The 13879-nt window shown below is 35.3% G+C and overlaps 1 protein-coding gene across 3 annotated transcripts in view; it reads left to right on the top strand.

Moving 5' to 3' along the window:
- Nucleotides 1–244: 244 nt before the first annotated feature.
- The window catches only part of LOC113059293 (CUB and sushi domain-containing protein 3-like), a 215314-nt gene continuing 201679 nt past the window's right edge, over nucleotides 245–13879 (top strand). For all 3 annotated transcript variants that reach the window (XM_026227680.1, XM_026227681.1, XM_026227679.1), the window contains exon 1: nucleotides 245–592. In XM_026227680.1, coding sequence (XP_026083465.1) covers nucleotides 526–592 — 67 coding nt within the window. In that variant the 5' untranslated portion in view covers nucleotides 245–525. The remainder of the gene's footprint in view (nucleotides 593–13879) is intronic.

Below are 13879 nucleotides of genomic sequence, written 5' to 3'. Positions count from 1 at the left end.
TTGCCATCATTTAAAATCCGCATTCGTCAATCCAATTTTATTTTTTTAATATATTTCACACTGCATATAGTGATCAGTGATGATGCACTGATGTCGCCGACTGCATGCATTCACTTTTTAAAACGGCGTTACTTTTGGCTGATGCATCGGCAACATTTAAATCAGTTACGCGCGAGCATTTGACAACTCTTTGTGAAATGCAATGTGCATACGAATGCATGCGTTCATTAGAGAGGCACTGAAAGCAGCATGCGCTGCTCTGTAAGTGAGGAGAGTCGTATGAGGAGTACAGAGAATACTTTGTGCCCCTGTTGGCGAAATGGTTGAGTCCTCGTCAAGGTTGCTGCTGCTGGTCTCCTCATACATCCAGCGCTGAAGGACTCCAGCGATCAGTCTCTTCTCCAGCGCGAGGAATATCCGTTTCTGCCGGACACTTGAGAATAAAAAGCAGCTGATGATGAGGGATGGCGAGGATTTCTAGTGCTTTCACATAGAGGATGTATCAGATGCGCTCACGCTACCACGATGACGATTAAAACTGGATTTATCATTGGGAATATAGTGTTCTGCTGTATACTGTCGTGTGTGCATGGTAAGTGCTGCTGTCGGTTGGTTTGTGAGACTGTGAAGGGCTTCAGGTGTCTGGACGAGATGCAAAAACGCAAAAACATAGGCAGGAGTTTACAGAGCCTCAGTTGTGTCTTTATAATACTGAACATACGTGTGTTCACATGCCTATGTAACTAACTATCACATTCGAAAAACATTTTATGCGTTAGTCGATTCCTTTATCACAGGACACGGATCAGGATAAATCGCATTTATTTTGTCCCGTTTCAAGACATTCGTTTTCTCAAAAAATTCATCGTTTTCATCGCATTTCATTAGAGCATCATTTCTAATCCGATCCTACAGATAGCTGTATGGAAGTGAATAAAAGTAATGTTAACATCTATCTATCTATCTATCTATCTATCTATCTATCTATCTATCTATCTATCTATCTATCTATCTATCTATCTATCTATCTATCTATCTATCTATCGCTATGGAAGTGAAAAGCACTGCTTAAAATCTCTCTCTCTCTCTTTCTCTCTCTCCTTCTGTCCCTGTACATTGTTGCATTACTGATATAACGTCACTTTAAAATGTTGTAATTTTCCCCCCAAAAATTTATATTTAACGAGGCAATATATATATTTCTAGAGTAAAAAATAAATAATGACCTGCACAGTTCAGGATTTTTGCAGGGCTTTACTTGAATGAAAAGCACAGGTTGCATGGGTCTTGTTGTACTGGACAGCAGGCATGATTGATTGCTGTTCTTATGTTTATGCATTAGATTTATAAATGGCAGACTAACCTCACAGAGTGACATCGAAATAGCTCATAACTGCCCACCAGAACCATTTGTCACATACAGCGACTCATAGGGTAAAGGTAGTGACTTGTGAAAAATAAAGAATCTGTCCAGGATATAAGATGTCATAGTTGAGATGGTGTGGTATGAATTAAATAACAACCAGATCTGGTGATTGATCCATTTATTTTTATTGCAAAGCTACTCTTGAAAACTAAAATCCATCTTTTTGTTTTGCAGTCAACGTGAGTCACATTTGACATGACTTGAAACTGATGAGAATAAAAATCCCCCAAGGTGCTGTTTAAATTAGATTTTTATTAAAACAATTTTTTACTTTCAGCAAACACCTTTTACCGCATGCAGCGTTCCCTCGTATCTGTTAGTGCTTAGAGACTCAGTCTAATGGAATGTAATGGAAATCACAGAATGAAGTTGTGCTGCCATAGCACAACATTAACCTCCCTTGTATTATTATTTTTTTGCTTTCTTGCATACGTTCATGTGCCAAACAACAGCATTGTCCTCATTACATTTCCCTCCCGGTGTAGGTAAATGTCATACATTATTGGGACAGAAATGCCATTAGACAGAAAGCCTGATTACTATAGTTCAAGCTCTGAGATCTGCTCAATTCATCATAATGTCAAGTTGGTAAATAATGGTGCTTTTTACATGAATGCACATATTTAGGGGTTTTCTTCTATCAACAGTGCTCCAGCGATGAGACAAGGCCACGGGTATATGCAGTGGCTTTGAAGTTATTTCTCATGTAATATCACGGGCCATACAAACAGCACTGCGCTGCCTTCAAGGCCTTCTTGATGAATTTTTAATAAGAGGCGCTTAGAAAATTGGGCAGTGTGTAAGGCCAATAAAATAACTTTTCATCTCATTTGAAACTATTGATTTAGGTCCCACTTGGTTGGTTGTGGTGTAGATGGTCTGGTGGTTTTGAGTTTGAGAATCTGCATGGTGCTTACATTCACTCACTTGGAGGATGTCCTTGATCTCTAGTGCTTTGGTCTTGTTGTCCAAAAAGAGCAGAAAGCTTAAAGTTTGGGTACTGGAAATAGTTCAGTCATTGTTTACTCACCCTTATGCTGTCAGACAAACCAAATGGGATTTTTTTTTTTGAAGAATCTTTAGGCAAAATCTTGTCCCATAATGAACAAAAAGTTAGACATTTTTTTTTTTTCAAAAATGGCACACGTCATGTCAGCTTTGACAACACTGATTCTCAAAATCACTGAAATATGAAATGTGTATTGCAAAAAAAAAAAATAATAAAATACTACAGTGTACTTCAAAATTTCACGTTTAATTCAATGTGTTATTTGCAGTTTCTTTGTTCTTGAAAATTACTTGCAATTTCTGAGAGAACTTCGTTTAAAAAAAAAAATTCAATACATGGTAAGAATTGGTCTTTTGTCTCACAAGATTATCGTATGTCTTCAGAAAGTTTAGTGCACAAGTCATATGGATTATTTTATGGTACTTTTTTGGTGTCTTTGAAGTCTGACAGTTGTGGTCACCTATGAAACTGAGTTTACAGGGCTGGAACAACAATTCATTTTCTTTTAAATCTGCATGGTTCCTTTAATTTTTTTTTTTTTTCATCTAGTGCTTGGCTTTGTTTTCCAAAATGAGCAGACATCTTAACATTTGTGTAGTCCAGTAATTGTTTACTTACCCTCATGCTGCTGTTTTGTAACCAGATTTTTTAAAGGATCTTTAAGCACATTTAGTTTGAAGACTAAAAGAACAAAACTTAGAACACAACCCATTGCTCTGACAATGATCTCAAATGCAATTTGCATTGATTTCAGATTAAAAAATGGTACGTAATCCCAGATTTGACTTCACTAACACCAAACCAAGATTGCTTCTCCAAACCACTGTAAAATGAGTTTATTGGAAAGATTTTTGGAGTCCATTTAGAAAAAACAAAACAAAAACTTTTCAGTATTTCTACTTGGAAATGTCATGCTTCTTTCAAAGTGCTCCTTGCAGTTTCTTTGTAATTATTTGTGATTTTTGTGAATTTTGTAGTTTTTGGGGCAATTTTTTAAAAATTGCATGGTAAGATTTGGATTTGTTTGCCTCAGAAACCTATTCACTGACTTCAAAAAACTTGGATGCTGTACACAAAGTCATATGGACTATAGTTTTTTGTTACTTTTTGAAGCTTGACATCTGGTTACTATAAACTGTCAAAAACTAATAAATGACAGGGTCGAAACAAGAAGAGGGTACATCAAAATGTATTCTTTGGTTGTCCCGAAGATGCCTGTGTTTCCACTTAAACCAGTGATTGACTGTGGAGGATGTGATGTAGTTCAGATCTTACATGTGCTCAGTTTCTGCAGTGCTCATAATTGCTTTAATTTCATGTTCAGATGCAAACTGGAGTTTATTTTGAGCAGAAGATGCTGCAGTGTTTTAAGAGTCTATTATGTGGTAACTTTAAATGTATGCTCATGATATGTTTTCTTCACTAATTTAAGTGCCATTAGCCATTAGGCAGTGATGTAGAAGCAGGAGTTGATCTTCTCTTGTGGAGGCGGGGCTTAGCCACACTGTTACTCTTAAAGTGACACATTCCAAAACGAGTCGTTTTATTCTGAGCTTTGTTTCAATAAAAGCCATTTTTAAAGTAAATAAAGGGGTTTGAGTTTTGAAACTTACACAATGTTTTTTTTGGTACATTGACCTGTTATATGTCAAAAGAACCAGGGAAAGTTTATTTCTCAGATTATGACCCCTTTAAAGGTGCTGTATGTAGGATTGACACCGAGTGGTTGAACTAGGTATTGCAGTCCAAAAATTTAAATATTGGAAAGGCTTTTTTACACCCGGCCCCTCTTCTTCAGACTTGATGAACATGCAAGTTACCAGATTGATGACATCAACAGGAACGAGTGAACGACTTGATGATGAATGAAATTAAATGTGCTGTGTTTTCCGCCAACTGGCAACACGGGGTGCCAAAATACAATTGGGTAAACTTGCAGTGGGCAGGTTTCAAAAATCAAAACAGAGACCAATATTCCAGCCCAGAACTCACATTTTCAAAGGAGAATAACTGACATAATTATGTTTTTCAAATAAACAAGTACGCTAAATTTGCATGTTTCTTAATTATCTGCACACATATTATGGTATTTTTATGCTTTAGTGTCTAAAACTTACATACAGCACGTTTAATGTTTCGATTTATTTAAACAGCATTGTTTAATTGTTTATTTTTTATTATTTATTTATTTAAACACATCAAGGTCTTATTTAAACCTTAATATTTGAGTTTATTTAAACATCAGAGTTTTGATTATTCGTTAAAACATATAAATGTTAATTTAGTTATTTATTTATCTAAACATCATTATTTGCATTTATTTATTTAAACATCAGTGTCTGCATTTATTTAACATATTCATGTATTTTATTTATTTGTTGATTTTATCTTTTTTAATCTGTGTAACTTGAGTTTAAGCACTGAACATTTAAGGACTTTTTTTTACTTCAGTGAGTAATTTAAGCATTATTTTTTATTTTATTTTTTTTAACATTTTTAATCCTTTTTTGATAATTTATATATATAGACATCTTAAATAATCTTTATTCTTTACCATTTTCTTTGCAGCCATGCTTTTAAGGTGTTGCTAAGTGGTTGGTGAGTTTTCATGCATGCTAACTTGTTGTCTTTTGGCAACATTTGTGGTTGTGACATTGAATTAGCATTTTTAATCAGTTTGTGTCAGCCGTTGTTATACATGACATGCATAATCATTTATAAGGCTGCGATGTGAGGTTTAGCATTTTATGAAATGTCACCTTTTTGTCAAAGCTTCTGTTATTTGAATTTTTAAGCTATGTGCTAGACATTTCTTTTCACCTTTTTTGATCATCCACTAGATGACAGTTGTTCTATTGCTTTTGAAAAAGTCCTGTTTGCATTGGCAAAGCACATTAGTTTAGGTGTCATTCATGTTTTTAACATAAACCATGTAGGGAAAATCTCCAAACAAATCCCTAATCCTATATGAGTGACAGTAATAGTAATAGTGATATTGTCTATCCACTTATTTCCCATCCATCTCCTACCTGCCTATTGAGTTTCCCCACACGTTTATCTACTGACATTGTTTTTTCAAAAGTCTTTCCTTTGTGGTACAGTTTATTATTTTAAGAAGCTTTCAAAAGTCTCGCTCAGTTGCACACCCCTTCTGTTTGGTTATCAGGCGGCGCTTCACAGGATTCACCGGAGAATGGCTTGATTGACAAACACTGCTTAAGTTCATTACTCAAACCGTGGCTCTTGCCTCTTTTGTCAAGGAATCCCTGTTCTTGGAAAGCAGGCATTTTCTCACAAATCGAATAACAGATGGCAGACCTGGGCAATCGTAATTATTCAGCAGCACATCAGGAGAGCTCTCTCGTTTATTAACCAAATCAGAGCCAGCAGTAAAGTCACTTGTGGGGCTTGTGGTAATTAACACTGATGAAGTCTGATTATTTGTTTCTGGGAGTTTTCCTTCAATGCTCCTGGAAAGACCCACTGGTTAAGTTACAGGCGATGTATTGCTGAAATTTGTATTGTATGTGCTCGCTTCAATAATTCAGTGCTTTCAATTCCAGTTACGTCATACGTCATCTGCTTCTTGTCAAGCGATTGGTTTCTGTCAGAACAGATTACCTTTGATCACTGGGTTAGTGGTTGACTTCTAAGTGAACTTAATCCACATATATTGCACATATCTTTGAAGTGTCTTCGATTTAGGAAATCTTTGTCGGTTAGACATGAAGCATAAACCAGTATATTATGATCCTTAAAGGGACAGTTCACCTAAATATTAAGAAGATATTCAGGCAACCATACAGGTTTAGAACCACCTAATGTTGAGGAAATGATGATGGAAATTACATCTCTTTTAGTGCCTTAATGTGATGACACAACAAAATATCAATGCAAGTGGCATCTTCGATTTAATAATGCATGCAATGACTTTCAAAGTCAAGTTCAAACATGTGTCCTAGCAAAGCAACCACTTTCACCAGATTTATTATGATGTTTCACTAAACAGAAAGTGTCCAGATAGTTTTTTTGCTGTGTCAAAAAAGAAAACCCAGCTGCCCAGTCAGTGATTAAACAAGCAGCACTTTATAAATTCACCTCCTAAGAAAAGTCCAAAGCACCTTAATGTGACATTTAATGTCCAATGACAAAATCAAGTGAGCTTTACCCAAAAAACAGGCACATAGTTAATGTCTACAGTACTTAATTTCCAGTAGAAATGGGGTCATGAGTTGGAAAAAAAGGAAACATATCTTTGCAAGCCACTTAATTTTTATTACATTTGAAAAAAAAAAAAGGAATCTTCAATCTTTAGACAACAACACCCCTCCCCTTAAAAACAAACAAAAAAAAATTTGTTTATGTGTTTTTGTTGAGTACCGTATTTTGAGTATCTTATACCATGATGTCATGGCTCATACTGTATAGCATGATGTAGGAAAATATGGAGCTCATACTCGGGAAGGAAAAAACAGCGTTCTATTTAGAGGCTCAAACTGTAACTTCTAAATCAATGTGATCTTTATTACAGTATATAAATATCAGTTGTCACTCTATATTTAATAAAATGTCTTGATTATATGAAATACTTAGTTTTATGATCAATGCTCTGTAGTTTCAAAACCATATAATGCAATGTAATACAGTGATGACTGAGAGATGATCAAATGAATTTTCATCAAAAGCCTGAAGATCATATTTGATACATTTTAACATGATTTTCCTATAAAATGTAAATCTAAGTAATCCAAGTAAATCTAAGTTGCTTCAGTCCAGGGAGTGTTCATCTTGAAACATTACTAGCAATATACTATCACGTTATTTTTAGATTATTTAATATAGATCCGTATTAGTTACTCCACAAAAAGATGCATGACCCATAACCTGAATGTAGATGTTTTTTACAATTATTCTAAAAGGACTTTTACTTGCTAAGAAGTATAAGTTATCAATCAGACGACAGAAGGCATGTAGCAGATTGTGTACAACAGGTCATTCAGCAAAGTTTTGATTATATTGATTATTTAGCATGCTTAAAGGGGGGGTGAAATTCTATTTCATGCATACTGAGTTTTTTACACTGTTAAAGAGTTGGATTCCCATGCTAAACATGGACAAAGTTTCAAAAATTAAGTTGAATGTTTGAAGGAGTATTTCTATTCCAAAAATACTCCTTCCGGTTTGTCACAAGTTTCGGAAAGTTTTTTTCGAGTATGGCTCTGTGTGACGTTAGATGGAGCGGAATTTCCTTATATGGGTCCTGAGGCACTTCTGCCGGAAGAGCGCGCTCTCCCGTATAACAGAGCACTGAGAGCACAACAGACTTCACTGATCAGAGCGAGAGTGTCGCGAAATTTCACAAAAGAAGTGTATTTTCGGTTGCCAGGGCAAGACAACCCTGCACAGATTACCAAAAGAGAAACAGCATTAAGGGACCAGTGGACGGTGTTTATTTTTACAGAGCATCAACGGAGTTGTGCAAGTGTTTTTGTTTGTTCTCTGCATTTCGAAGATGCTTGTTTGACAAACAAGGCCCAGTTTGATGCCGGATTTGCGTATCGTTTATTTCTTAAGGATAATGCAATCCCAACGAAAAAGGGTCACGATCGTGTGTTGGAACCACATGCGGTGAGTAAAGCTGCTTCAAATATCTCTGTGTTGTTAACTTAGCTATCGGCGCAAAAGCACATCAAGTAAACAACATGCGATGTTGTCATCAAACTGCACTTTCCACATGTACAGCTTAAAAAAAAAAAAAAAAAAAAAGACGACAAAGTGGAACTTTGCTAAGCAAATATATAGAGTTTCAGTACATACCACATAGAGACGTTGTTGCTGATGCTGCTCTTGTTAAATTTCAGCCTCTGGATCTCTGTCACAGTTTCCAAACGCTCTCAACGAAAAAGCCTACTGGCGCTCGTGATTCTTTAGCTCCGCCCACACGTCACGCCTCCAGCCGGTCGTATTTTTCCGGGAAAAATCGGTACAGACTATCTTTCTCTTATGAATATAATAAAACTAAAGACTTTTTGGAGTTATGAAGGATGCAGTACTACTCTATAGGTACTCAAGATTAGCAGGATATTGAGTGAAAACGAGCATTTCACCCCCCCTTTAAAATGTGTGTATCATTTTAAGGGTTAAGTACACTCTTTTTGTGTGTTTCACGGGTTTTTATGCCGGTTAACATGAATGCATCATGTGAAAGTTTTCAGTGACTAAGGCTATTGAGGAAATGCTCTATTTGCATTCAGCCATGACTTATTTATTCAGAATCACCTAATAGGTTTGCAAAATAAAGTGGATTGGTCTTTGATTGGTCATGTGATCTCATATGTTCATGTGTAAATCTTGAGAAAGTGCTTTTTGGAGCACATTCCATTGTTGTTTTGGATAGCTAAAATTAAGATTAACACATTGTAAAGTCAAAGAAACAGTTGTTTGGTTTGCCCTTTCCTTTGGCTTCAAAGGGCCATCTCCTCTGCTTTGATCAACCTGCATCATGTTGAGATCCCTGTTGCCTCATCCACCGACTAGCCTTGCTACTAATCAATACTGGCATTCGATTGCAACATACAGCATGGCTAATAGTTTGTTTTCAGATGTAATGAGCAGTCTTAAACAAGAGCGTGGGTCCAGAGATGACCCCCAGCTGGGTGTGACTGCAAGTGATTGATCCACAGCCATGTCTAATGGTTTCTATGTGTAACAATATAAAAACCTTCATAGTATGGGAAGAAGGAGGCGAGAAACGGCGAGCTTTCAAATTAAACTTTAATAATTAAACACAAAACAGCGTGACAGCCCCTCACGGACGACTGCCGCGCACAAACAAAAACAAAATCAAATCCAGGCCTGGTCCTCTCTCGTCCTTCACTGTCGTAACTCCTCCTTTTTATCCTTCCAGAGCTCCTCCGTGGAACTCGAGACCGGTGAGTGGTGCAGGTGCCGCTCATTTCCAATTACTCCACCGGCCTTGACCCATTCCCATGGCTCTCGGCCCCGTCCCACTCGTCCCACTCTGCTTGTTAGCATACTGTAGGTCTGGAGGGCTATAGTGATTGTGTAGCTGATTTCAATCTGTTATTTTTCAAATCAACGTTAAGATGTTGTCAAAAATGAATTGTGTTATTAGTGCCACTCAATAGCATTGCAAGTTTAATTATTGTTTTCGAACAGGTTTCCTGAATACTTGTTTTGATGAACAGATTGTCCTATACAAACTCATGCACTGGTTGTTCTATAGATCGTTCTATCTATCATTCTATCATATTGTCTGTCATTCTATCTATCGTTCCGTCTATCATTCTATTTATCGTTCCAACATTCTATATCATTATATTTCTGTCTATCATTCTATTGTTATATCTAATATTCTATCGTTCTGTCAATTGTTCTGTCAATCTATCGTTCTGTCTCATAATTTTTAAATATAAAATTTTTATTGTTTACATTTTTATTTTGTGTATATATTTAATCATTGTATCATAATTGACATTTTATATATTTAATTTGTTTTAAAAACAATTTTAAATTGTTAGATATAGTTATATTTATATTGTATGATTTATACTGACATATTAGTTAATACATTTTTATTTTATAGTTTTTTATAGAATCGTTTAGTAGAATCATTTTGGTTTAATATAATAGATCATATATGATGTATTTTTTATTATATATATATATATATATATATATATATATATATATATATATATATAATATAAAGTATTCAGACCCCTTTAAATTTTTCACTCTGTTATATTTCAGCCATTTGCTAAAATCATTCAAGTTAATTTTTTTCCTCATTAATGTACACACAGCACCCCATATTGACAGAAAAACACAGAATTGTTGACATTTTTGCAGATTTACTAAAAAAGAAAAACTGAAATATCACATCGTCCTAAAGTATTCAGACCCTTTGCTCAGTATTTAGTAGAATCACCCTTTTGATCGAATACAGTCGTGAGTCTTTTGGGGAAAGTTTACATGAATTTACATGTTTACAGTTCTAATTGACTTCCTCTTTTCTTTTAGCATCCAAATTGCTTGCTTTTCTTTTAGAGTCGGCTTCCTCATCTTCATCCTGGTTTGTGTATGTGACATCATTGAATGCTATTGCTAGAAGCAATGCATATAACTGATAAGACACATTCCCTGCTTTTATCTGAAGAATGAATGCAAAAGGACACAGCTGAACTCTTAGAAAGACCTGTGAGGCAACTGTTCCAATACTTCTGCGCACATCAGATTGGGAGATGAAACTCTAAAAGTGCTGATCTTCTTAGCTGATAAAACATCTTTGTGTTGAGTGAATCACCCAATATTCATTCAATATTCATGAGCCAAGCAGATTTATAATGTTCCATTCCACTTTCCAGGTCATTCCAGGCCAAAACTTTCCATTTGGAGGTATAGTGTTGTTTAAAAGAGCTTACCTACCGATGAGGACTAATGAATCAAGCCTATTCTGTCTTTCTTGGCTAAAGGTTGTGCATCCAATCACTTGAGCTACACAGACTTACGGTGACCCTTCTGGAAGCCCAAACCCTTTTCCTCAATCTCTTTGCATGCATATCCCTTTATAGACTTGAAACCCTAAGATGAAGCTGCCTTGGATGAGCTGTGCTGTATGTGCCTTTGGAGCTTGTCAACTCAGATTCCTCTCTGGCCATCTGGTTATGTGTGAAGAAATAAGATTGAGGTGTATTGTCATCCCTGTTCTACTTCTCGAGTGGCAAAACAAATTGATTGAGCCCTCGTAGGTCTCTATGGTGGCTGGTGGTTGGAAACGACGTGTTGAAATCGCCGCAGGTGCAGCTGGGTCCTGTCTTTGGCTTACATTCTTATTTGAATGATATTTGTTTAGATGTTAATTTGTATGACTGACCTTTATTCTCCGCTCGCCGATCGCAGTGTGATGTTAATGCTGTTTCTTATATCAATTTATAGCAGGCGACAACAGGTGTGTTGCCATCACCGTGTCAGCGGTCAGTGATTGGTGAGTGATTGGTGGATGAAACGAGATTTCCCGCTGTGAAAATAAAGTGGAATTAGTTGCGCAGATAATGCATCCAAATTATTTTTTGGGCGATGTTATTGTGCGTGGTGGAGCATGAGGGTTCGTTTTGGGGCGGCGCCTATTTAAAGTGGCTTTAAAGCAAGTTTACACTGATTTCTAGTGAATTCTATTCCAGAAAGGTCTATTCCTGCAGCGGTTCCCTTCGAGAAACCCACACTAAAGCGTCCATTGTTCTTGTCAACCCTTGTGAATGTTCAAACCCTTTAAAACTTTATTCAGTGCAATTCTGTTGACTTTATTCTGCTTTTCACAATCTAATTAATTCTCTGTGTATTTAGTAATGTTTTAAAAAATATAATTGCTTCATTAAGACAGATTAAACAGGTCAGATAGGGTACAATCAGCAGCATTACACTTTTACATGAGTTTCATACTCATTCAAACTAAGTAGTGCTTAGTTTGTTTTTTCCAGCCAAGTGGATTTTAATGTAATGTCCCCTGAATATTTATCTTGAAGTTGCATGATTATAGAACAATATTTTACAATACCCAGGCTATGTTTATGTACTGTAATTAATTTATTAATTTGTTTGTTTGTGTGTGTGTTTTGTATTCTTTAAAACTGTTAAAAAAGTGGTCCCTTAGAAATTTGGCACGATATGTTTCCTATTTTTAATTAAATGTTATTGTTTTTAATTAAATTTAATTTGATTTTTTTGTGTGTGTGTAGTGTATTTTTGTTTTGTTTAAATCAGGTTTTCTTAAAAAGTTAATGGCTTGAGCTGGATTATACGAAAGAAATTATAACTGGTCAATTCTTAAATATTGATACAGCCATTCTGATGATGTTTTGAGAGGATTCATCCTCATATAAAATTATACATGCTAAGTGTTTCTAATTAGTAATTTTATTATTTATTCGTTATAAGAACTGCTGTGTATTAAGCACTGATAATGATAATTATTGTAGTCATGTAGATTCCTCGTCAAAGCAAGGAAAACATAAAGAGGTTTTTACCATTTGTCAGTAATTGCTTTTTTCTCTTCTTTTTTTTTCTTTTCTTTTTTTTTTTTTTTTACACTAAATGGTGTTTAATAATAGTATTGACTTTGAATAGTGGCCTTGATACTGTAGTACTTGTGTCAGAAAAGAAAATAAGTTGCACCATCCATGTCTCAGGATATTGAGTTTTGTGCTCAGTCTATAAAACTGAATGTCAAATGGCTGTGCTTGACGACGCTTCAGAAATAACCCTCAATTCTAAGAGTCTATCTTATGCCTTCTCTGTTTAGACTAAGGGCTGTCAAATACCAAAATCACCTCATGATATACACTGAAAATGGAGACAAAGGCTTATTTTGGTCACAATTGCTTCCAACTGCAGCTGCCTGAAGAAATGAATGGCAATATCCAGACAGAATGACTCTTTCCACCACAGCTGCATAGGTGTTACATGATTATTATCATTTATAATAATAATAATAATAAATATTGAGATTTGATAATGGCATTAATACATTCTATTAAGTGAATTACAATGATTGTATCTGTTAATCATTGTGATCATAATAATAATAATAATAATAATAAATAACACAGAGGTTTAAAAATGGCCAAAATCCATTCTAGTAATTGCATTACAATGGTTTTATCTGTTATTATAGTATAGTAATTCATTGCCTCCTATTGACTTATTGTTTTATTACATCATGCGGCCTGGATTGCGGATATGCTTTTCACTGTTTTCTCATTTAGATCTCATTTAGGTTCTCAGATGTGCAGATTTCACAATTAGTTTAAACTACTTGAGTTTAGAGCTTTCTTTGAGGACAAACTCATCTCTCATTTTATCAGATTTTAAGGTTTTTGAATGTAGTACTGTGACGTAACCTAACTGCAGTCAGATTTAGAAATTATGAAAATGTTTTGTCCTTGGTGAGATTGTCACAGGCTTTTCTTTTTTTTTCATAATTAGCTATAAAAGGTTTGTGATAAAAGAGATTGGGCACTTGCAGGATTTGCAAAAGACTTTGGTGTCTGTAAATGTTTTTTTTTTTTGTTGAGCCTCTGGGCAGAAACCAAAAGATTCATGGCTTTTTGAACATGGTTTTCTGTATTTTTCAAGTAATTCTGAGAACCGATGCAATAGTGATGCAACAGATACGGTCATTTCTTTTATTTTTCATTGCTTTATAATAAGCATTTCAAAATATATCGTTCTGGTTCCAGTTGCTGATTTAATACATATTCCATCAAAGCTAAATTAAATGCATCATGGCAACAACTATGACAACCTATTCATTGCACATAGCATAGTTTCCATAACAGTTGCTATTTTTGGATTGTACCCATCAGTATACAATTTTGTATTGATGTGTTGTGATACTTTATCTTTGTATTGTTTGTATGATCCTT

The sequence above is a fragment of the Carassius auratus genome, chromosome 41 (genome assembly GCF_003368295.1).
Source record: "Carassius auratus strain Wakin chromosome 41, ASM336829v1, whole genome shotgun sequence".
In the NCBI taxonomy this organism is placed as follows: Eukaryota; Metazoa; Chordata; class Actinopteri; order Cypriniformes; family Cyprinidae; genus Carassius; species Carassius auratus.
Note: the sequence above shows the minus strand (reverse complement) of the source record. Positions and strands in the feature narration are given on the sequence as shown.